The 26,909-nt window shown below is 37.8% G+C and overlaps 2 protein-coding genes across 5 annotated transcripts in view; both read left to right on the top strand.

The window, feature by feature from the left end:
* LOC138316148 (beta,beta-carotene 15,15'-dioxygenase-like) overlaps positions 1-13,495 on the top strand; it is a 46,590-nt gene extending 33,095 nt beyond the window's left edge. For 3 of the 4 annotated variants that reach the window (XM_069257684.1, XM_069257702.1, XM_069257711.1), the window contains 3 exons: positions 82-176; positions 1,685-1,796; positions 2,261-8,080. In XM_069257684.1, the coding sequence (XP_069113785.1) occupies positions 82-176; positions 1,685-1,796; positions 2,261-2,427 (374 nt within the window). In that variant the 3' untranslated portion in view covers positions 2,428-8,080. The other variant, XM_069257692.1, reaches the window with a different exon arrangement.
* Positions 13,496-17,843: 4,348 nt separating this feature from the next.
* LOC138316231 (eukaryotic translation initiation factor 5A-1-like) lies at positions 17,844-23,644 on the top strand. Its single transcript, XM_069257836.1, has 5 exons — positions 17,844-18,000; positions 20,754-20,931; positions 21,209-21,313; positions 22,640-22,777; positions 23,221-23,644. The coding sequence occupies exons 1-5, from the start codon at positions 17,966-17,968 to the stop codon at positions 23,281-23,283; spliced, it is 519 nt and encodes a 172-aa protein (XP_069113937.1). The 5' UTR covers positions 17,844-17,965; the 3' UTR covers positions 23,284-23,644.
* The last annotated feature ends 3,265 nt before the right edge of the window (positions 23,645-26,909 follow it).

The raw sequence follows: 26,909 nt of genomic DNA, 5'->3' as shown, positions 1-26,909 counted from the left end.
TGCTACTAGCTATCAAACATGTATAAAATCAATCACTTATAACATTGCTTCTAATGATAATACTGTCATCCTTTTTTTCAGGATTTGAACTCCCAACTGTGAACTATGACCTTTACAATGGAAGGAAGTATAAATACAGCTATGGCTTCAGCATACAAAGTGAAAAAGTCATTGCAGTATGTATACAGTAGTATTGTACCCATAGTTACCAATAATCATATCACTTCAGTACAGAAAGGACCTGGGATTGAGTGTGATTTTGCCCTCTGATTTCAATATACAGTCGAAACTCGTTATCTCGAAATTCAACGGACCAATGAAAATGATTTAACTCATCCGGAATTTGACTCAAACGTATTGTCACTAGCTATAGGTTTGATCAGAAAGTGGTTTTCAACGGTCCTTATCTTACAACTATTACAGCCCGATACGTGTCTATTACTGTGATGAGCATATTATCGTGATTTTCCAACTTATAGGGTTTGTTTTAAATCTTCTTAGTTACCGGTATATGTTTTCAGATGTTTTGGGATTTTTTAAATAAATAAAAAGATTGAATTACGATAATATGATTGTCACGATAATAGGCATGCACCCTAATTTTCCGGTTTTGTACTGACTTCAATGGTTTATACATCAAACTAATACGGAATATAGTACCTGACCAAATAAAAACAAGCATCTTTCTCATTTCAGAATTTTATGGTATTTCAAAATAATAACATAGCAAAATAAACAATATGTTTCATCTACCGTGAGCAGACTACACTCTCCGTTTCCGGCTCTCACACACATGTTCACACATGCTGGTTAATATAATTGACGGTTAATGAAATGAAAGTAGTTTTCTATACCAACGAAGAAATACATTGTATGACTAAGATACTAGTTCATATGCAACCACTAGTTAACATTTAACATTGTGGGTTTGTTAAATTATTTTGCACTATCAACATTCCATACAAGCCTTAGAAAACACTTTTGTTTCTAATGATTCCTAAACTTCCTGTCATGATCAGCCACGCTGATCGAGCCATGCTGAATGTGATTGTGTAAACAAGCGTCGTGTCTATGTACAGGTAAGTCACAATTGTAATGTGACACTAATTAGGAAGCCAGACTTGAGAGGATTATTAAACAATTCATAATTAGCAGTCATTGTTGTTGTATGTTCCCAGGCCGGCAGATACCGATCGCGATATGTGCAGGTAAACCAATCACATGTTACGACAAACCACAGGTGAATTTCAATTGTTTGTATCCATGTTATATTTACGTAATTGATTTTTTTTTAAATTTAAAATTTTGACTGAAATTAAATTCGAGATAGCAACTAGTTTTTTCGCTGAATATCCGTTCTAGGGACCAGGAATTGACTTTGACTCAACCGGAGTTTCGAGTCATAGAAATTCGAGTCATCCGATCTTAAAATACAAAGAAGAAAAAAAGTAACGGGACTTAAAAATTAATTCGACTCAACCGGAGTTTTGACTCAAGCGATTTTGAGGCAACAAGTTTCGATTGTATATACTGATCCTCTTTCTCAGCCCTTTAGGGTGGATGAAGTGGTGACAGTTTGAGTTGTCAAATCAAATATCTTATGAAGTTACAGCTTTTAAGTTATCTACTATCTGTCAACACGACCTATTTCAAAATGTAAGATCCCTGTTATATTTGTTGACAGTTGGTAAAGGTGAACCTTGCTACTAAAACTTCCCTCCAGTGGGACGCTCCAGGATGTTTCCCCACAGAACCTATCTTTGTAGCAGATCCCAATGGACCAGAGGAGGATGATGGTGAGTAAAAATCTTAAAGGATTTGTGCAGTCAAAAATGATAATTTTAGTTTATGCTGGAAATGACTTTATAAGCACGTGTAGAAACCTCTCCGGACCGCGCGCGACCTGAATAACCCGTAAGCCGTCGATATCGAGGTCAAATTTTCTGACCATCCGATTATGCATATTTTCTAGCTCTAAAGCGTGTGATGTCATAATAGTCCGTGGCTTATAGCTGTACTATAACTGATGTGCTATCACTTATATCGACGGTCACAGGAAAAGCCGATCAACAATATTTTATGATTTCTTTTGAGTGAAGTTTATCGTACAATAACTTTGGCTCAAATGTAAATAACTGAAAGAATGAAATTCGATGTTTCAAATACTCTAATTTATGCTCTAATAGCAGGTATCTTCGTATTATTATGAAAGAAAATCTGCACAGATATAAAAGTTTCGGATTTTTGTTTTGTTTTTTAGCCTACCTGCCCGAAGTGCAAGTGAGCTTATGCTATGGTGAAGCGTCCGTCGTCCGTTCGTCGTCCGGCCGTCCGTCCGGCTGTCCGGCCGTCCGGCGTCAACTTTTCCATTTAAACAACTTCTTCTCCAAAACTTGGAGACCTAGAGTCCTGAACTTTGACTTATAGCATGCTTGGATGAAGGGCTACCAAGTTTGGTCAAATGAATGACCTTGACCTTCATTCAAGGTCACAGGGGTCAAATAGGTTGAAATCTTTAACATACTTCTTCTAAATAACCAAGAGACCTAGAGACCTGAAATTGGGCCAGTGACATGCTGGGATGAAGGGCTACCAAGTTTGTTCAAATGAATGACCTTGACTTTCATTCAAGGTCACAGGGGACATATAGGCTAAAATCTTAAAACGACTTCTTCTTAATAACCAAACAGCCTAGGGACCTGATATTAGGCCTGTGACATGCTGGGATCAAGGGCTACCAAGTTTGTTCAAATGAATTACCTTGACCATCATTCAAGGTCACAGGGGTCAAAAAGGCTAAAATCTTTAAACAACTTCTTCTTAATAACCAAGAGGCCTAGGGATCTGATATTGGGCATGTATCATGCTGGGATAGAAGCTACCAAGTTTGTTCAAATAACTGACCTTGACCTTCATTCAAGGTCACAAGGGTCAAATAGGCTAAAATCTTTAAACGACTTCTCCTTAATAAGAGGGCTAGAGACCTGATATTGGGCATGTGGCATGCTGGAATAAACGACTAGCAAGTTTGTTCAGATAAATGAGCTTGACCTTGATTCAAGGTCACAGGGGTCAAATAGGTGAAAATCTTTAAACAATTTCTAAATAACCAAGAGGGCTAGAGACCTGATATTGGGCATATGACATGTTGGGATGAAGCGCTACAAAGCTTGTTCAAATGAATGACCTTGACTTTCATTCAAGGTCACAGGGGTCAAATAGGCTAAAATCTAAAAAAGACTTCTTCTTAATACCCTAACAGTCTAGGGACTTGATATTAGGCCAAAATCTAAAAAAAAACTTCTTCTTAATACCCAAACAGTCTAGGGACCTGATATTAGGCCTATGGCATGCTTGGATCCAGGGCTACAAAGTTTGTTCGAATGAATGACCTTGACCTTCATTCAAGGTCACAGGGGTCAAAAAGGCTAAAATCTTTTAAATGACTTCTTTTATTAACCAAGAGGGCTAGAGACCTGATATTGGGCATGTGACATGTTGGGATGAAGCGCTACAAAGTTTGTTCGAATGAATGACCTTGACTTTCATTCAAGGTCACAGGGGTCAAATAGGCTAAAATCTTTAAACGACTTCTTTTTAATAACCAAGAGGCAAAGAGGCCTCTAATGTGCTTAGGGATGATATAAATTCTTATTTACTCTATTTGTACTTCTTTTTAATAACCAATGAAATGGTGTAAATGGAATTTTTGAAACTGAAAATATCTACATCATAAAGCTAGAGTAACCATTTACTCGAAAAACTCAAATTGTAGATCTAACGTATACGTATATGTGCTGTATAGATGTATAGTTCTAGGCTTACCTTGTGTAGCCGCGGACTACTCTGACATCACAAGACCACGTGACCGCCTAGCTCATTATCTCTGAAACGTAGTCGACACTACCCGTAAATCACGACCAAAACCAACCGATAGCGCTAAAAGCTAGGCGATTCGTTGGGTGGGACTTGAATTTTCATTCATCCAAAGCAATATCCTGACGTATTATCAAAAAAAAAATTTGGCTGCACAAATCCTTTAAATCCCACCAAAATTTGAATACTCTGAAATATTTTGTATGGTATATTAAAGGTAATTCAATATTGATTATATACTGCAAGTAAGCATGGGATAGCACCCATAACACAATGGTAGCATCCTTATAGGTTATGGATTAGAAATTTTACAAATGATAGGGCTGATCCCTTGGGGCCTTTGGCGTGGGGTCAAAAAGGTCAATTATGTATTGGATAGCATATTTGTATGGTATCCATACCATCATTATATGATTGGGATTCAAAATTGAACAAAGTAAGGGGTCAATTTTGCTAATTTTTAGCTCACCTGGCCCGAAGGGCCGGTGAGCTTATGTCATGGCGCGGCGTCCGTCGTCCGTCCGTCCGTCCGTCGTCCGTCCGTCCGTCCGTCAACATTTCCTTTAAATCGCTACTAGTCATAGAGTTCTGCATGGATTGTAACCAAATTTGGCCACAAACATCCTTGGGGGAGGGGGAACAGAACTTGTATAAATTTTGGCTCTGTCCCCCCCGGGGCAAGAGGGGCGGGGCCCAATAGGGGAAATAGAGGTAAATCCTATAAATCGCTACTTGTCCTAGAGTTCTGCATGGATTGTAACCAAATTTGACCACAAACATCCTTGGGGGAGGGGAAACAGAACTTGTATAAATTTTGGCTCTGGTCCCCCAGGGGCAGGAGGGGCGGGGCCCAATAGGGGTAATAGAGGTAAATCCTTTAAATCGCTACTTGTCCTAGAGTTCTGCATGGATTGTAACCAAAATTAGCCACAAACATCCTTGGGGGAAGGGGAACAGAACTTGTGTAAATTTTGACTCTGGTCTCCCGGGGGCAGGAGGGGCGGGGCCCAATAGGGGTAATAGAGGTAAATCCTTTAAATCGCTACTAGTCATAGAGTTTTGAATGGAATGTAACCAAATTTGGCCACAAACATCCTTGGGGGAGGGGGAACAGACCTTGTATAAATTTTGGCTCTGACCCCCCCGGGGGCAGGAGGGGCGGGGCCAAATAGGGGAAATAGAGGTAAATCCTTTAAATCTCTACTTGTCCTAGAGCTCTACATGAATTGTAACCAAATTTGGCCACAAACATCCTTGGGGGAAGGGGAACAGAACTTGTATAAATTTTGGCTCTGATCCCCCAGGGGCAGGAGGGGCGCGGCCTAATAGGGGAAATAGAGGTAAATCCTTTAAATCGCTACTAGTCATAGAGTTCTGAATGGAATGTAAACAAATTTGGCCACAAACATCCTTTGGGGAAGGGGAACAGAACTTGTATAAATTTTGGCTCTGGTCCCCCGGGGGCAGGAGGGGCGGGGCCCAATAGGGGAAATAGAGGTAAATCCTTTAAATCGCTTCTAGTCATAGAGTTTGGCATGGATTGTAACCAAATTTGGCCACAAACATCCTTGGGGGAAGGGGAACAGAACTTGTATAAATTTTGACTCTGGCCCACCGAGGGCAGGACGGGTGGGGCCCAATAGGGGAAATAGAGGTAAATCCTATAAATCGCTACTTGTCCTAGAGTTCTGCATGGATTGTAACCAAATTTGACCACAAACATCCTTGGGGGAGGGGAAACAGAACTTGTATAAATTTTGGCTCTGGTCCCCCAGGGGCAGGAGGGGCGGGGCCCAATAGGGGTAATAGAGGTAAATCCTTTAAATCGCTACTTGTCCTAGAGTTCTGCATGGATTGTAACCAAAATTAGCCACAAACATCCTTGGGGGAAGGGGAACAGAACTTGTGTAAATTTTGACTCTGGTCCCCCGGGGGCAGGAGGGGCGGGGCCCAATAGGGGTAATAGAGGTAAATCCTTTAAATCGCTACTAGTCATAGAGTTTTGAATGGAATGTAACCAAATTTGGCCACAAACATCCTTGGGGGAGGGGAACAGACCTTGTATAAATTTTGGCTCTGACCCCCCGGGGGCAGGAGGGGCGGGGCCAAATAGGGGAAATAGAGGTAAATCCTTTAAATCTCTACTTGTCCTAGAGCTCTACATGAATTGTAACCAAATTTGGCCACAAACATCCTTGGGGGAAGGGGAACAGAACTTGTATAAATTTTGGCTCTGATCCCCCAGGGGCAGGAGGGGCGCGGCCTAATAGGGGAAATAGAGGTAAATCCTTTAAATCGCTACTAGTCATAGAGTTCTGAATGGAATGTAAACAAATTTGGCCACAAACATCCTTTGGGGAAGGGGAACAGAACTTGTATAAATTTTGGCTCTGGTCCCCCGGGGGCAGGAGGGGCGGGGCCCAATAGGGGAAATAGAGGTAAATCCTTTAAATCGCTACTAGTCATAGAGTTTGGCATGGATTGTAACCAAATTTGGCCACAAACATCCTTGGGGGAAGGGGAACAGAACTTGTATAAATTTTGACTCTGGCCCACCGAGGGCAGGACGGGTGGGGCCCAATAGGGGAAATAGAGGTAAATCCTATAAATCACTTCTTGTCCTAGAGTTTTGCTTGGATTGTGACCAAATTTGGCCATAAACATCCTTGGGGGAAGGGGAACAGAACTTGTATAAATTTTGGCTCTGACCCCCTGGGGGCGGGAGGGGTGGGGCCCAATAGGGGATTTAGAGGTTAATATTAAAATTCCTTCAGAAAAGAAACAATGAACCTGTATTCAGAACATTACTTGGCATTACAAACCAGGTGAGCGATACAGGCCCTCTGGGCCTCTTGTTCTAATGGTAATTACTCAAATAAAACAGGTGAGCGATACAGGCCCTCTGGGCCTCTTGTCTTAGGGTTCTGCATGGATTGTCACCAAGTTTAGCCACAAACATCCTTGGGAGAAGGGGAATAGAACTTGTGTAAATTTTGGCTATGACCCCCCTCAGGGGCAGGAGGGGCGGGCCCAACAAGGGAAATAGAGGTAAATCCTATAAATCGCTACTTGTCCTAGAGTTCTGCATGGATTGTCACCAAATTTGGCCACAAACATCTTTAGGGGAAGGGAAAAAAACTTGTATTAATTTTGGCTCTGTGCCGCCGGGGGCAGGAGGGGCGGGGCCAAATAGGGGAAATAGAGGTAAGAAATCGCTACTGGTCCTAGAGTACTGCATTGATTGTAATCAAATTTGGCCACAAACATCCTTAGGGGAAGGGGAACAAAACTTGTATAAATTTTGGCTCTGACCCCCAGGGGGCAGGAATGGTGGGGCCCAATAGGGGAATTAGAGGCAAATATTCAAATTACTTCAGAAAAAGAAACAATGAACCTGTATCCAGAACATTACTTGGCATTACAAACCAGGTGAGCAATACAGGCCCTCTGGGCCTCTTGTTATTGGACCTTCTGAATATGATAACTTGAATAAATAATCAGCTTCAGGAAACTTTGTATTTAAACTCAAATTGGAAAGATCTTGGACCCGGTCGAAAAATTGACCTTATTAGAACGGAACTTGCAGAGTTATTGCCCTTTGCAATTATAATTATCGAATCGTGTGAACATGATAACTTGAGTAAATATGCACTAAGCTTAAAGAAAATTTGCATATAGACTAACATTGGAAATATCTCGAACAAGTTTGAAAATAAGCTTGATTAAACTCTAACTTATTTACAGAGTTATTGCTCTTTGCAATAATAAGTATTGAACCTTATGAACATGGTAATGTGAGTTGATATGCACCAAGCTTAATGAAAAATTTGTATGTATACCTATGAGATGTGTATTCCTATTTCTTGAACAAAAGACATCTTTTGGCTAGTAATTGACATAACTAATTTGTATCAATTATCAGGTGACTGTAAAGGCCCATAGGCCTCTTGTTATGTTAAGGAGATATAACACAAAAGTCTGAGTGTACTCATTAGTAGTTTAATTAAAATACATTCAGATTTTTGTGTTATATCTGAGCAATACAATAAAAAAATCTATTTAAGTAATCCTAACTAAAGAAGAGCACTGACTGCTAAGAACAACTCATGTTTAAATTTTAAAGGGAATACCAATAACCAACAAAAGGTTTTGAAAAATAATAGAGATTTGCTTACATTAGTTAAATAAAAGGTATTACCAAATTAAGAATTGAAAATTGTAGGTGTGGTATTGTCAGCCGTGTGTACTATAGACCAGGATCCGTTCCTATTGGTCCTAGATGGGAAAACATTTAAAGAGGTGGCCCGAGCTCGATTCCCAGGAGTCCAGATCAACAGAGACCTGCATGGATTCTTCAGACCAGCAGTACAATGTCGCACATAAAGTGGTGTTTCAGAAGATTGAGTGAAGACATAGTTTGGTGGAGTAAACCGTTCATTTAATACATATAATAATCCATATTTGTTAGTAATAGAAATACCTATGGCTTATGCTATGTATATTTTTAGCCCACCATCATAAGAATGGTAGGCTATTCAAATCGCTTTTTGTCCGTGGTCCGTCGTCCGTCCTTCTATCCGTCCGCCCGTAAACAATTCTTGTTATCGCTATTTCTCAGAAAGTACTGAAGCGATCTGTCTAAAAATTCATATGTAGGTTCCCCTAGGGCCCTAGTTGTGCAAAGTTGTGCCGCCAGGCAGCCATCTTGGATTTTGATAGTTAAAATTTGTTATCGCTTTTTCTCAGAAAGTACAGAAGGGATCTTTCTCAAATTTCATATGTAAGTTTCCTGTGAGCCCTAGTTATGCATATTGCGTTTTAAGACTTATCAGTGAACAAGATGGCCGCCTGGCGGCCATCTTGGAATTTGATAGTTAAGGTTTGTTATCACTATTTCTCAAAAAGTGCTGAAGGGATCTTTCTCAAATTTAATATGTAGGTTCCCCTAGAGCCGTAGATGTGCATATTGCATTTTTGGACCAATCGGTGAACAAGATGGCCGCCATATTGGATTTTGATAGTTAAGGTTTGTTGTTGCTATTTCTCAGAAAGTACAGAACGGATCTGTGTCAAATTTCATATGTAGGTTCCCCTAGGGACCTAGTTGTGCATATTGCGTTTTGGGATCAATGGGGCAACAAGATGGACGCCAGGCAGCTATCTTGGATTTTGTTATTCAAAGTTTGTAATCGCTATTTCTCCGAAAGTAATGAAGGGATCTGTCTCAAATTTCATATGTAGGTTCCCCTAGAGACCTAGTTGTGCATATTGTGTTTTGGGACCTATCGGTCCACAAGATGGCCACCAAGCAGCCATCTTGGATTTTGATAGTTAAAATTTGTTATCGCTCTTTCTCAGAAAGAATAGAATGGATCTTTCTCAAATTTCACATGTAGGTTCCCCTAGGGACTTAGTTGCGCATATTGCGATTTGGGGCCGATTGATCTACAAGATGGCCACCAAGGAGCCATCTTGGATTTTGATAGTTGAAGTTTGTTACTGCTATTTCTAAAAAGGTAATGAAGCGATCTGTCTCAAATTTTCTGTGTAGTATGTTTGAAAAAGTTTAAAAAGTAGAGAAAAGATCCATTTTTCCATTGTCAGACATAGATCATTCTTTGGTGGGCGCCAAGATCCCTCTGGGATCTCTTGTTGTAATACCTATGTGTGTCTATTCATAGAACAGAGCAGGCACACTAAAAACATGGAAAAACTTTGAAATGTGCCATCACTTCAAGCTTTACACTTTGACACTGATTATATCCTGAAAAAGACTTTGCAATGTGCCATCACTTCAAGCTTTACACTTTGACACTAATTCTCAAGCTTTACACTTTGACACTGATTCTATCCTGAAAAAGATTTTGCAATGTGCCATCACTTCAAGCTTTACACTTTGACACTAATTATATCCTGAAAGATTTTGCAATGTGCCATCACTTCAAGCTTTACACTTTGACACTAATTCTCAAGCTTTACACTTTGACACTAATTCTCAAGCTTTACACTTTGACACTAATTCTATCCTGAAAAAGACTTTGCAATGTGCCATCACTTCAAGCTTTACGTTTTTACACTAATTCTATCCTGAAAAAGACTTTGCAATGTGCCATCACTTCAAGCTTTACACTTTGACACTAATTCTATCCTGAAAAAGATTTTGCAATGTGCCATCACTTCAAGCTTTACACTTTGACACTGATTATATCCTGAAAGATTTTGCAATCTGCCATCACTTCAAACTTTACATTTTTACACTAATTCTATCCTGAAAAAGACTTTGCAATGTGCCATCAATTCAAGCTTTACACTTTGACATTAATTCTATCCTGAAAAAGATTTTGCAATGTGCCATCACTTCAAACTTTACGTTTTTACACTAATTCTATCCTGAAAAAGACTTTGCAATGCGCCATCACTTCAAGCTTTACACTTTGACACTAATTCTATCCTGAAAAAGATTTTGCAATGTGCCATCACTTCAAACTTTACGTTTTTACACTAATTCTATCCTGAAAAAGACTTTGAAATGTGCCATCACTTCAAACTTTACACTTTGACACTGATTCTAACCTGAAAAAGACTTTGAAATGTGCCATCACTTCAAGCTTTACGTTTTTACACTAATTCTATCCTGAAAAAGATTTTGCAATGTGCCATCACTTCAAGCTTTACACTTTGACACTAATTCTATCCTGAAAAAGACTTTGCAATGTGCCATCACTTCAAACTTTACGTTTTTACACTAATTCTATCCTGAAAAAGCTTTGCAATGCGCCATCACTTCAAGCTTTACACTTTGACACTAATTCTATCCTGAAAAAGATTTTGCAATGTGCCATCAAATCAAGCTTTACACTTTGACACTGATTATATCCTGAAAGATTTTGGAATGTGCCATCACTTTAAGCTTTACACTTTGACACTGATTATATCCTGAAAAAGATTTTGCAATGCGCCATCACTTCAAACTTTACACTTTGACACTAATTCTATCCTGAAAAAGACTTTGCAATGTGCCATCACTTCAAACTTTACGTTTTTACACTAATTCTATCCTGAAAAAGATTTTGCAATGTGCCATCACTTCAAGCTTTACACTTTGACACTAATTCTATCCTGAAAAAGATTTTGCAATGTGCCATCACTTCAAGCTTTACACTTTGACACTAATTCTATCCTGAAAAAGACTTTGCAATGTGCCATCACTTCAAGCTTTACACTTTGACATTGATTATATCCTGAAAAAGATTTTGCAATGTGCCATCACTTCAAGCTTTACACTTTGACACTAATTCTATCCTGAAAAAGACTTTGCAATGTGCCATCACTTCAAGCTTTACACTTTGACACTAATTCTATCCTGAAAAAGACTTTGCAATGTGCCATCACTTCAAGCTTTACACTTTGACACTGATTATATCCTGAAAAAGATTTTGCAATGCGCCATCACTTCAAACTTTACACTTTGACACTAATTCTATCCTGAAAAAGATTTTGCAATGTGCCATCAATTCAAGCTTTACACTTTGACACTAATTCTATCCTGAAAAAGATTTTGCAATGTGCCATCACTTCAAACTTTACGTTTTTACACTAATTCTATCCTGAAAAAGAATTTTACATGGATTCAATTAACAAATGATTTAAACTTCATTTGATTGCTTCACACTGGTACATTTCACTCTGGCGACAGTTCTAGTTTTTTTCTGAAATGCGTTCAGTTTTGCTATGATATATTCCTTGGGTGGATATAGTAATAGTGATCTCTGGAATATCGAGGATGGCTGTGATTATGTGTTTAGTGATCTCTGGAATATCGAGGATGGCTGTGATTACGCGTTTCTATAAACATCTCAAGATCATCAAATGTACTGAAGCAGGCTAGTTACCGGTATGGTTATAATATAGGGTATGAATTTGTCATTGATGATCCTGATGTACAAATTTAAAAAGGGGTTATATTTTACGCTTTTCTGAAGTATATACACATTTCTTGTCTTACAGTAATTCTCCACATTTGTCTTATACATTTGTATTGAAAGAAAGGTTAGAATAAACTAATATACATCAGATGCTCAGCTGTAATGCATTGTTGGTTCCCCAACATAGCAAGTACAATATTAATGTACTTGTACTTGTAAATGTGCACAAGACTTTTATGTCTAGTACACGTGGTAGTGCACATATATTTTATTATATATTTATACACATTTCTAGTCCTGCTGTAATTCTTGATTTCTCCACACTTGTTTGATATTATTGAATTGATACATTTATTTGCTTTTTTTATTAACTATGAATGATATACTTGTGCTATTATTTGTATGCAGAATGCCATATGTAGTCTGCAATATTTTTTTATCACTTTTGTCATTCCGATATGGCTTACTGAACCCTTTGCTCAGCAGTATAACACCAGTGTTTTATAACGTAAACCTTAGTCATTCAATGCTAACCTCAACATCCATGTGCAATATTATAAGCTAGTCACTTTTACAACAGTCTTCAAGATCGGGGTCAAATTATTTCTGGATAAACTAATTTTATGAAATTGTACAATATTTCATTATTTGCCATATGGCTTACAGGTATTTATAAGAGAAAACTATAAATATTTAAGTTTCACTGATCAAATAGCTTTTGAACAATTGGCCCATTAAGATATCTAATCTCTGATAGACAAAGCTTAAACATTAGTCAGTATACTGTGTTCATCGGCCTTCAAATCCTGTGGTTCAAAATGAAGTCAAAATTCCAATTTCGTGGTAGAATCATTCTGGGTTAAAAGTACGCTTACATGTACCTATGCATGCATAGCTTAAACATTATTGCATTTTAAATTTCTGGGGTTATTTAGACCTTGCTGCCTACTGTATAATGTTTGTGTCATCACAGCTTGTACAGTTGCTTTTGTTTATCAATGTCTATAATTCTTGGTATGTTCACACTTATCAATTCCTGTAAGTATATATTTAAGATATTGTAGTATTTAAAACTAGATTTAATTCTTTGATAATTTTGAATGTTCTTGTTTATGTTTGTTCTATCTCCACAGTACACAATGTTGATTTTGTGGCATGTTTTCTTATGATTTTCATATAATTCAATTTTCATTTGAGAGATAATAGTTGCTTATTTTTTCATTATATATTATATATATTTTGTGAACATTTGCTATTTTAATTCCAGATTTATTCCATATGACATATAGCACCTATTTTTTCTGATATTTGCCCTTAGGCCCTAGTCCAAAATGAATACACATGCTTTAGATATTGAATAGCTTTATATCTATAAAATGTGTTTGGAAAAACAAACCACAGTTTGACAATGTTTGCTAATTAATGCGAGTATGATTCCAATCCTAAGTTTCTGTGGGAGTAATTGTTCTTAGGTGAACTTTAGTGAAAAGAGGTAAGAAAAGTTCCAGTACCAATGAAGGCCCTAGGCTTATGTATTTTATGTATTGCTTTTTGTAATAAATGGCAGTGATTGTAGCCTACATTGTTGTTGGGACTTTGGTCAGTGTTAGATACAACAATATAATTCATTGTTTGTTGAGGTAATGCTGGCCAATGATCATGACAAGCTTTATAAATAAAATTATAACATTGCATACTATTTGTTCTTTTCTTTATAGATCTATACTTTTTATACTGGTACTTAGGGAAGGTTACAATGATCTTGGTTAATATTGGTTAAGAAGGTCAAGGTTATAAATTTGAATTGTAACATTTTATTCTGACATTCTGGGGCCAAACAATACGTATCTCAGCTTCACCTTATTACGGAGATTTACATTACCCATGTGGTCTTCAGTGAAAATCGGTGTCGTTAATTGTATTAGGATTTTGGCCCTTGTATGTATGATTTGATCCCCCTCCCTGTTGATATGTTTCTGTTACTGATATTCAGCGATGACCACAATAATTCAATAAAACGTCAATCATCCTTAACTTGGTCACTTATTAGCTGGTGAAAATTACCCTTGTCGAATCCAAATTTTATGCTTGTGCATACGACACTTAAAGACATTGACCTTGTATTGTACATGTGCATGTGTCTATAAGAATCAGAAACCTTTGATCAACACTGTTGTGAGGTCTCATTACCCACAAGTAATTTTAAGTGACAACAGGAGATCACTGAGGGATATTTTCACCAACCAAAGAATGATCTGACAATGGAAAGAGGGATCTTTTCTCTGCTTTTCAAACTTAAAACTACAAACTATGTATGAAATTTGAGAATTATCAAATTCCAAGATGGCGGCTGGTTGGCTATCTTGTTGACTGATCGGTCCCGGAATGCAGTAGCACAACTAGGGAACCTACATATAAAATTTGAGAAAAATTTCCTTTAGTTCTTTATGAGAAATATTGGTAATAATAATTGGTAACGGACAGACGGGACGGACAGCGATTTCAATAACCCACTATCTGATGACAACGAACTAAAATTGCCCTCTTTTATCAAACCTGCTTGTTCCTTAGAAAAGAATAACTGCTGTCATCCCTTTCACTTTACAATAATTCTCTGTAGTAATGCTGTTTGAACAAGGACATAGTCATTCAGACCCCCCGCCAATGGAGATATCAAAGCTGAAGTAAGTTTGATTGTGGAGACTTATGTGTATGAAAAAAAAACAGGAAAAAGGAAGTTTAGCTAAAGAAAGATGGAGTATAATTCAAGTAGAGCGGAACTGCAATTGTTGAATCAGGTATACAGCCTTGACATTTATATTAGACTATATACACAAAGATGGGTGGAGTTTTGCAAAGTAACATTTACCATTTAACATGATATTTTCAGCAATGTTTCCATGGTTACAGAAAAAAGCACAAAAAGTGAAAACCTAAAAATAGCAAAAGGCACTACTAGACCATAAGAACAATGTGTCTATGAAGTTTCATGGAAATATCTCTGCTGGTTTTAGAGTTGTGCTCCGGAAACGATTCTTACACAAAAATCGGCCATTTTCAGCAATGTTTCCATGGTTACAGAAAAAAGTGCAAAAAGTGAAAACCTTAAAATAGCAAAAGGCACTACTAGACCATAAGACCAATGTGTCTATGAAGTTTCGTGGAAATATCTCTTCTGGTTTTAGAGTTATGCTCCGAAAACGAACCTGGTACAAAAATATGATATTTTCAGCAATGTTTCTATGGTTACGGAAAAAATGCAAAAAATGAAAACCTAAAAATAGCAAAAGGCACTACTAGACCATAAGAACAATGTGTCTATGAAGTTTCATGGAAATATCTCTGCTGGTTTTAGAGTTGTGCTCCGGAAACGATTCTTACACAAAAATCTGCCATTTTCAGCAATGTTTCCATGGTTACAGAAAAAAGTACAAAAAGTGAAAACCTTAAAATAGCAAAAGGCACTACTAGACCATAAGACCAATGTGTCTATGAAGTTTCGTGGAAATATCTCTTCTGGTTTTAGAGTTATGCTCCGGAAACAAACCTGGTACAAAAATATGATATTTTCAGCAATGTTTCCATGGTTACGGAAAAAATGCAAAAAATGAAAACCTAAAAATAGCAAAAGGCACTACTAGACCAAAAGACCAATGTGTGTATGAAATATCTCTACTGGTTTTAGAGTTATGCTCCGGAAACCATTCTACGGACGGACGGACAGACGGACGGACGGACGGAACCCATTTGTATATCCCCCGCCAACTTTTTGGGGCGGGGGATAATATAAGACCAAGGAAACAATGGCAGAGAGACATAAAACAGGAGTGTTCACCATTAATGGTGAGCGGTTGGAGCCAATGTTTTTGAGAATTTTCGCCGGTAAACTATTGTCATTTAATTTGTTCTTAAACCCCTTCACAGTTCGCTCTATTTCTTGTTTGTTTGTTTTTATTTTTTTTTATATATATATTACTAGCGTAACCTATCTCTTTTCGTGAAGGTACAATCTGATTGAAATACAAATTCTTATAACCACTCCGCTCAATAGACGGTCTGAGAACATCCCATTGAGGGTCATGTTCGGATGACCTTTATACCATGTGTACTTCAGATCAAATGCATTTTCTGCACGTTGCTATATCAACTGACAACGCCATTTCGCTCCAACATACATCTACACTTAGCTTTGTTGTGCTCTTTGGGCGAGATCATAACACAGACGAAAATAATCCTAACAGTTTTGTTTCAAACTATTTCATCCCCTATAATTCACTGTTAAGATTCTGCAAGTAGCAATTTGATTTGCCATTTCCAAAGGTCATCTGGAGATGACCCCTACTAGGGTTGTCTAAGATCCTCTTATCAAACGTGATAATAAGAATCTGTATTTAAATCAGATTGGTGCAGATACACACTTAAATTATTTTCTCGTAATTGATTATATAAAGACCATGCGTGGTTCGGTAAAAAAATATGTGCATTGAAAAGAAACATTGGATACCTTGCATTGGATGTCACTTTATACACTGTAGCTACATGTATAGCTGTATTTTTGAGGAATTGACATTTTATATTGTAAAACTTATTTAGAGGTAAAATAAACGTAACGTTCTACAGGAACCATCTGCCAACGGCTTTAAACATAATTTGATATTGGTAAAAACGACATCTCTCACTGAATATGGATATTACACAAAGAAATGCAAGATGTACCTACTAGTAATTTAATTCTTCGTTTAGAAATCAGGCGAGTATATAACAGAAAATGATGTGTTACAGTGCCTATCAGTAAGCATGAATACTGCAGACTGGATTACCCTCGATACTCCATGGGCTAATGTTACTGTCCATGGATATGAACAGTGATAGTTACCCCTTGGGTGTCGAGGATGATAAGTTTTAATAAGATCTATTGATAATTGTTAAAATCTGATTTAAATACAGATTCTTATAACCACTCCGTTCAATAGAAACTCGGTGACAATAAGGATCTGTATTTTAATCAGATTGTAATGGTTATCGATCGGTTTTGATCGATTTATCAGGGATTTATCTAGTCTAAATCTCTTGATTTATGAATCCTGAGGATGTTAAATATGAAATACCTTTTAGAACTTTCAATCTGTATGTCTCTTAAAAGTATCAACGTCCAAATGTAGTTTTTGGTAAAGATTATTATTTTCATTCAAAAGATTTCGACAGCGTCCTAGTTACGTTATAAAAAGTATGTAAAGGGAAGCAACTCTTATTAAAACATGGACTCTTGCACAATAAACAGACACATGATGTATACACGGCCTACTATGGTTTTGTAAAGACGACATTCTGTATCTGTCTAGAAATCTTTTAAACTACACTATATACAGCTAGCCGTTTTTCTCATTGAATAAAATGTATCAAAACACACAGGAAAAAATAATAGAATGTGATAAATAATTAAAAGGACTTAACACGCAGACAAAAAGTGTATGTGAAGGAGAGTTTGTCTTCATGTCTCTCTCCTAATTGTGATGTGCTGTATGATTTTATGGAAGCTATCGTTATTTCTACTGAGTCTGCAGAACAGCGTTACGTTCAGGCACATGACTTCACAGTGGAGTTATTAATAGGAAGCTATGGAATATAAATAGGAACTACGAGAGTTTCCGGTGATTGTGCAATCGATCACTATATATACCTGAGCGGTTGCCGGAGTCCCTGTTTTTATACAACAACACAACACGACACCACAACACCATGAAACCACACAGCATCACACAGCACATCAACACACCAACAACACAACAACACTACACAACACAACACCACACAATAACACATCACACCACACAACAAAACATAACAAAATAACACAACACAACACAACATCACGCAACAATGCATCACACAACAACACATCACACTAAACACAATATAACACTAAACACAACCACACAACACAAGACAACATTACACAACAACACGACACAACATCACAACTGAACATCACGCAACACAACAACACACAACACAACCACACTACACCACACAACCATCACTATATATACCTGAGCGGTTGCCGGAGTCCCTGTTTATATACACACCACCATCGGATACAGCATCCCGACTGAAGTCTTTTCCTGTGGTATAACATACCTAACGAAAACCAACTCAAGAACATCATGCCTGGAAAACAAAAACGCGACGACAAGCAGAAGTAAGTAATCAACTGAAACAATATTTGAGCACTATTTCATTTAACGACTGTGCGGTAGCATTTCAAGGTTGAATATGAGAAAACATTCTATGTCTTCAACCTTTCTGAAATACAAACTTTGTGGGATAAAAGACGATGCCGACGGTGATGATAAGATTATGACGATGACACAACGAAAATGATTGATCTGATGTTATAAAAAACTATTGTATTGTCGAACAATTGACCTCTGCTATATCGACAACAGTTGGCAACAGCAAATAGAAAGGTTCTAGTCCGAGATATATGCTATAAACATAAAATCTCTTTAACGAATGATTCATTGTTTATTTGTTGTGTCTGTAAACCCGGGGTAGTTATGACAGAGTGCACGATTTTATATAAATTTACTGACTGCCTCCGCTAGGGATCAACTCGGGACCTTTGGTTTACAAGCTACATATATATGCTATAGTATATAGTCTGACGCGCGCTCAACCACACGAGAAGTTCTGTTACTGAGATACTTCACGTACGGCTGATTATATGTCTGTTAGAAAATGTTGTTCGTGTAGAAACTATAATGTATTACACATAATGTATCTCCATGGAAACTTATTAAAAAGTAATTTTATAGCACGATAATATGTGATATATGTTATGGTCTACTTTCACGCAATGCATTAGGATCTTCAAAATACATGTAGTAGTCTATATCATGTCTAATGACGATGGCTGATTCCATGTAGTGCATACATGAGAGGCCATCCTTACATTGCCCTGGCTGTAAATAGAACGTTATACATGGTAGGCCATCCTTACATTGCACTGGCTGTTAATAGGACGTTATACATGGGAGGCCATCCTTACATTGCCCTGGCTGTTAATAGGACGTTATACATGGGAGGCCATCCTTACATTGCCCTGGCTGTTAATAGGACGTTATACATGGGAGGCCATCCTTACATTGCCCTGGCTGTTAAAAGGACGTTATACATGGGAGGCCATCCTTACATTGCCCTGGCTGTTAATAGGACGTTATACATGGGAGGCCATCCTTACATTGCCCTGGCTGTTAATAGGACGTTATACATGAGAGACCATCCTTACATTGCCCTGGCTGTTAATAGATTGTTATACATAGGAGGCCATCCTTACATTGCCCTGGCTGTTAATAGGACGTTATACATGGGAGGCCATCCTTACATTACCCTGGCTGATAATAGGACGTTATACATGGGAGGCCATCCTTAAATTGCCCTGGCTCTTAATAGGACGTTATACATGGGAGGCCATCCTTAAATTGCCCTGGTTGTTAATAGGACGTTATACATGGGAGGCCATCCTTACATTGCCCTGGCTGTTAATAGGACGTTATACATGGGAGGCCATCCTTAAATTGCCCTGGCTGTTAATAGGACGTTATACATGGGAGGCCATCCTTCCATGACTCTGGCTGTTAATAGGACGTTATACATGGGAGGCCATCCTTACATTGCCCTGGCTGTTAATAGGGCGTTATACATAGGAGGCCATCCTTACATTGCCCTGGCTGTTAATAGGACGTTATACATGGGAGGCCATCCTTATATGACCCTGGCTGTTCATAGGACGTTAAAACAATCAAACAAACAATGCAGTTAAATGATTGACGTCATCGCCATTGTTAAACACCAATAGACTTTACACATGTGCATATATAGATTGAAGTTCATTGTAGCAAACGAAAAATACTTTAATGATTCATCTTTGGAAAGGAAATACGTACAATTGTATACACATTTACGATGTGTCTCAGGTCGACGACAAGTATGTGAAAATAAACTACTGTGTTTTCTAGAGTAGAAAGAGTCATAATGTATAGCATATTTTATAGAAAGGTTACATGGCATTTGATATCCATGTGATTTTAATCAGCACCTATCAACTATGCAGGTGATGTTATATTACAAACAGGCACGCCCTATGGACCCACAGTTTAAAAAAAGGAAATCAATGTTGATATCTTTAAATTTTATCCTGAATTTGAAGAACTTGACGCACACGTGTATTATGTCCCCTATTCTATTCAATTTGGATATGGATGGTATGATTGGCAGATCTGGAGGCCCTGTAAAATGAGTATTTTATAAGCCGATTGTCTCACCAGTATCTCACCAGTAAAACATTTATATAAAGCCTATTGACTTGTTAAGATGTATACATGTTTACATCGTGTGATTGCATATATAAGAATTACCAGTATTTTCCAGGACACAATTAAATCAGAGAGCAAAAACATTGAAAAGTAAAGTTTGCTTGGGCTTAATATCGTTTCAATTCTTATCCAGGATTGCAATACAGAATGGATCGAACAGGTATTCCAATAGATTACGAATTGCCCCTCAATGGTCAATTAGAGAATGCTTGTGTATCCACACCTGGAAATCACTACTAAACACTGAAGAGCGTACTTAAAAGTTATTAAAACTGACAGTTTTATTTGGTTGAAGATACAAAAATGATCGTAGACAATTAAATTAATTAAAAAAGTAAACATTTGAAAAACAAACACCGATTGTGAATTAAAGTATATGCTAGAAATAACAGCACCGTCACCAGGACAAGGGAATAACTCGTATAGGACAAATGTGTTGACTAAGAATTCGTATATTCTGACGGTTTAGGCTTGGTGGTTAGTGTTTTCATGATTGGGGAGACTTGGTATGGTCTTGTTTTGTCTCCTTGTGATAGAGGAAACGTTTGTCCATTATTTAGTTATTTCTCTGTTATAGGGAGCAGACCGCAGTTGAGGATGACGCCGACTTTGGTACCGGTGATTCTGGCTCGTCCATTACGTTCCCTCAACAGTGCTCTGCTCTCAGGAAAAACGGATATGTTGTCATCAAGGAGCACCCCTGTAAAATCGTGGAAATGACCACCTCAAAAACCGGCAAACACGGACACGCTAAGGTGAGTGTAGAAGATGAAAATTAGGATAAAAAAGAAGTTGATATTAACTGCTGAATAAAATAAATCAGTGAAAAAAAAACGAATGACTGCAAAAATAACTCGCTTTATTGAAAAAAAAAGTCTGTCGGTACAGTACAGAGTCAGAATAAGGGGTTATCTCCCTTCTTACACATGTTGCGACATTTTACAATCAAAATTGTGTTCCAATGTTTTTTTCTATTGTGATTTATTAAGAAAAAATGCTTTCGGAATCTAAACACATGTTCTCTGTATGTAGGTACATTTGACCGGACTGGACATCTTCACACAAAAGAAGTACGAGGATATCTGTCCCTCCACCCATAACATGAATGTCCCCATCGTCAACAGACAGGACCTTCAGGTGGGTTAATGATCACGCATTCTATTATTCTATTTCCCATTCACTTGTATCAATGTTTTTCATGATATTGGCTGATATTGGCCAATAGTCTAATACCAAGGAACAAAAAGAATCAAAACTAAATAGCAGGTATTATAGATTACACTGCATGTCTTGCACCCATACCATAAATCATTTCAGTATTGTGTATACTTTCGATTAATACTTCACACGTTACATAGAACCATCACTCCTTCCACAGGTTGTAGATTAATACTACTTCACACGTTTCATAGAACCATCACTCCTTCCACAGGTTGTAGATTAATACTTCACACGTTACATAGAACCATCACTCCTTCCACAGGTTGTAGATTAATACTACTTCACACGTTACATAGAACCATCACTCCTTCCACAGGTTGTAGATTAATACTACTTCACACGTTACATAGAACCATCACTCCTTCCACAGGTTGTAGATTAATACTACTTCACACGTTACATAGAACCATCACTCCTTCCACAGGTTGTAGATTAATACTTCACACGTTACATAGAACCATCACTCCTTCCACAGGTTGTAGATTAATACTTCACACGTTACATAGAACCATCACTCCTTCCACAGGTTGTAGATTAATACTTCACACGTTACATAGAACCATCACTCCTTCCACAGGTTGTAGATTAATACTTCACACGTTACATAGAACCATCACTCCTTCCACAGGTTGTAGATTAATACTTCACATAGAACCATCACTCCTTCCACAGGTTGTAGATTAATACTTCACACGTTACATAGAACCATCACTCCTTCCACAGGTTGTAGATTAATACTACTTCACACGTTACATAGAACCATCACTCCTTCCACAGGTTGTAGATTAATACTTCACACGTTACATAGAACCATCACTCCTTCCACAGGTTGTAGATTAATACTTCACACGTTACATAGAACCATCACTCCTTCCACAGGTTGTAGATTAATACTACTTCACACGTTACATAGAACCATCACTCCTTCCACAGGTTGTAGATTAATACTTCACACGTTACATAGAACCATCACTCCTTCCACAGGTTGTAGATTAATACTACTTCACACGTTTCATAGAACCATCACTCCTTCCACATGTTGTAGATTAATACTTCACACGTTACATAGAACCATCACTCCTTCCACAGGATGTAGATTAATACTTCACACGTTACATAGAACCATCACTCCTTCCACAGGTTGTAGATTAATACTTCACACGTTACATAGAACCATCACTCCTTCCACAGGTTGTAGATAAATACTTCACACGTTACATAGAACCATCACTCCTTCCACAGGTTGTAGATGTAGCCGCTGAAGACGGTGGTTACATGTCCCTGATGAACGATAATGGAGAAATAGTACAGGTGAGGTCCCCAACCGGAGACCTGGGCGGCGAGATCAGGAAAAGGTTCTCCAAGGAGGAAAATCTTTCTGTAAGTACTGATTTGTTTGGCCATAGATGTAAGTAAATGTGAGACGAAGTAAAACAGATAATATTCTTCAAAAATATTACGTAGGACAAGCGGTACAGTGTAGCACCATGGTAACTGTTTGGCTATACAACATTTACGTTTACGTTACGTTGTTTATGATTGGCTATATTATTGCGATTTATTTCATATCGATGAAACCCTTTCGGATGCCATGTGGGGCACTTGCCATGTACTGACCGCTGGTCGGTGGTTTTTCTCCGGGTGCTCCGGCTTTCCTCCACCAACAAACCTGGCACGTCCTTAAATGACCCTGGCTGTTAATAGGACGTTAAACTAATCAAACCAAATCAAGCCATTCAATACCTCTGACTTGCTTATGAGTGTCTTAAAACAATCGTATTTTCATCGGAGAAATAGTAAGGCCAGTTTTATTTGTGTTGAAGGTCACTTTGGTCAAAGCAATGGGTGAGGAGGCTGTCCAAAGCGTGAAGGTACTTTCGCCTTAGTAAGGCGCACTTTTCTGAGGTCTCTGGCAAGGAACCGAGGGCCAGACCACCTCTAGCTTCTACCACACATGTCCGTGAAATGGAATCACAGACCAAATAGGGGATTGCCCTCGCGAGGATATACAGCACCAGAACTGATCCCGGGTCACTTCCGGTTCCGGTTGATCAGTCAGACGACTGTATATGCCCTAAAACAGGATATAGATATTGTATTATTCCTCGTATGTAATCATACAATTATCATTGCCCGGAATACAATCGAAGTCGGAGAATTAATTCATAATTCAGGATCAAAGACGTTTTCTTATATTAGATTATATGTATACTCTTTCTTTCAATCAAATAAACTTTACAGCCTCTTTTTAAATTGTTGATGTTATTCATATCTTAACCGTAGTCGAACCAACATGCGAGACTTAGACGAGAGTTCACAAAGGATGGCAGCAACACAGACACAAAAGGTACAACGTTGATGTTGCGTTTCTGTTTGATTAACGCTTTATGTTAATAATTCATACTAAAAAATATTAATCACTAATATACGATGGCACCTTCTGCATTTGAGTGAAATCTACTATATTTCGATTGGAATTAAACTTGCATGTAGGAAATTACAATTTTACCAATCTTTCAAAAACCTTCTTAAGGAAACTAGTTTGAAGAACCAAGTGATATGTTACTTTAGTATGAATGGAATATTCACATGACATCAAATGCAGGCATAGAAAAAAATGTCTCCAAACCCGAAATCGATTCTAAAGGGGGAATATGTTTAACCACAAATCTGCAAGATGAATTCTGAAAAAATAGAACCGTGCATCAAGGTAAAAAAAACCGATTTTGACAACAATAAACAGGAAACTAAACTTTGTAAAATCCTAGCCAGGATATCTGTCGACCGTTAAACTTTAAAAAAAAACACCCATACTATTGGACCAACTAGGGCATACCAAAAGTGGTAAGTGATGTTACTATCAAGGAATGTAAATTAACTGGACAATTATCACGTTTATGATACAGTTGTAACTATAGGAAAATAATTTCAAGGTGAAATTCTCAGTATTGAGTCTGTAGCATTTTTTGCTTCAAGTTTCGCTGAAAATGTACAACAGTTACACTTTGTCAGGCTTCGGGTATTGACAATTTCTTCATCATTATAGAATTATTTAAAATTCAAGATTAATAATGACTTTTAGAATACTGGACAACATATATCGTTAGTGAAATATTGCACTGCAATAGTTATATTGGTATGCCATTGTGAACTAGCTGCAATATTGTAGCTCAAAAGACTTTTTGACAGAAAATGGTGTCGTCTTTAGAGCTACAATTGGTGCCTATTACTGCTAATGGAGCAATGTAATGATTATGCAAACCATTATAAAACGTTTGTTTGGATTTTTATCGTACTTGTTTGATATCGCTTACCTACTAGGCAATAAAACTGAACCACATAAAATATCGAATTCTCATCGAGGAATTATTTTTTAAATACATGTAATACATTTGAATGTCTTTTTGAAGAGAATTTATACGACAAGTCCACAAATTGTGAATTTGACGTCTTGTGAACGGCACGGTAGATATTAAGAATGGTAGTTATGCTTGTTTTGGACAAAAATAATATGCAAATGCATGTATACGCATAAAATAATTGGAAACCTACAAAAAAGTATAGAAAACTATGCCCGAGTGATTTTTGGAGGCAGTGCTCCACTACCACACATAGGGACCAATTCGTACCCGGCCGAAAGGTATAGTAGGCCGGGTATGTATATTCGTTCTAATTGTGAACCTGTTAGACATTGTTACATGACCATGCAGTCCGTATAAACACAGACATTCAGAATTCAAACAGTTATAATCGATATTAGAAAGAACAACAGCTGCCAATTTCCCTTTTTATCATTTTCATGACTGATATATTAATTGTTTAATGAAAACGTTCCACTAATGTAATACATCTTCTAACGATTTTCATGCATTACCAGATAATCAAGAATATTGTACCTTCTGCCCCATTGCATGATCGTAAAAGGCGATTAAATTTAGGATATTATCTTTTATTTCTTCCTACCTTACTTTCCAATCTGATTAAAATACAGATCCTTTTTATTACTACGTTTGATAAGAGGATCTGAGAAAATCCCATTAGGGGTCATGTCCAGGTTAACTTTGGAAACGGCCAATCAAATGTCTTCCTGCAGAATCTTGACAGTGAATTTCAGTGGACGAAATAGTTTGGATAATCTTCAATAAAAAAATTCGTCTACGTAGTCATCTCGAGAACAACATAGCTTTTTTGCACATGTGTATTGGGACGAAATAACGTTTTCAATTTAAGTAGCAAGGCGTAGAAAATGCATTTGATCTTTGATTATTTTAACGTCCTATTCACAGCCAGGGTCATGTAAGGACGGCCTCCCATGTATGCAGTGTGTAGCGTGTGTGAAGTGCGAGGTGCGTATTTGGGAGACTGCGGTATTTTCGTGTTGTGTCTTCTTGTATAGTGGAACTGTTGTCCTTTTTATAGTGCTGTTTCAATGAAGCATGCCGCCGAAGACACCAAGTAACACGCCCCAACCGGTCACATTATACTGACAACGGGCGAACCAGTCGTGCGACTCCCTGTTTGCTGAGCGCTAAGCAGTAGTACATGTAGAAAGTACTTTGGTGAGTCGCGGCCAGGGGACAGAACCCAGATTCTTCCTCATATGGGCGAACGCTCGAATCAAGGCCAAAAGAACACGTCATATAAAGGACGTCTGAACATGACCCCTTATATGATGTTGTCAGATCTTCTTTCTAACGTTTTATAAGGATCGTTTATATCGGAGTTGTTATAAGGATCTTTATTTTAGTTATGTTTCCTTACTCACTTCTTTCTAACGTCTCCATTGACACCACCTCATTATTTGGCCTTTGGTTGAGCGCTCGTCCATGTGAAGAAGGCTTTGGGTTCTGTCCCCTGGCCGAGAGAGTGGGACGACTGGTTTTCATTATTATGTGACCGGGTGGGGCGTGTTGCTTGGTGTCTTTGGCGGCATGCTTCAGTGATGTAGCACTATAAAAAGGACAACAGTTCCACTATGCAAGAAGACACAACACGAAAATACCGTAGTCTCCCAAAACACGCACCTCGCACTTAACACACGCTACACACTGCATACATGGGAGGCCATAATTAACTTACATTATATATAATAATAATAATAAAAATACTGTAAGATGTATCTTCATAATTCTAATTGTTCTGAAATCAGAACGATTTTTTAAGTGTTCCAGCAACATTATTGTAGTGTAACTTACTTACTTTTGGAGAAAATCGACTTTTTGTGTCCCTATTTCCCAGATGCAAATATTTACTGTTGCCATACTTGGAAGGTCTTTATCACTACGGTGTTTATTCCCGTTGAAAACAAGCGCCCTGACGCCCTTCGCAGGTTAATTTCATTTTACGAATATAAAGTCAACAAAGGAAGCGGAACAATATCAAGAAACAATGCATTTTTAGCACTAATATCGGTATTAGTCGGGCACAAAACTCGATACCAGACAATAAGAATTTCCTGTAATAATTGCAATAGGACAATAGTACGATGTCAGTAAATAAATGTTTAATTTCT

The sequence above is a fragment of the Argopecten irradians genome, chromosome 1 (genome assembly GCF_041381155.1).
Source record: "Argopecten irradians isolate NY chromosome 1, Ai_NY, whole genome shotgun sequence".
In the NCBI taxonomy this organism is placed as follows: domain Eukaryota; kingdom Metazoa; phylum Mollusca; class Bivalvia; order Pectinida; family Pectinidae; genus Argopecten; species Argopecten irradians.
Note: the sequence above shows the minus strand (reverse complement) of the source record. Positions and strands in the feature narration are given on the sequence as shown.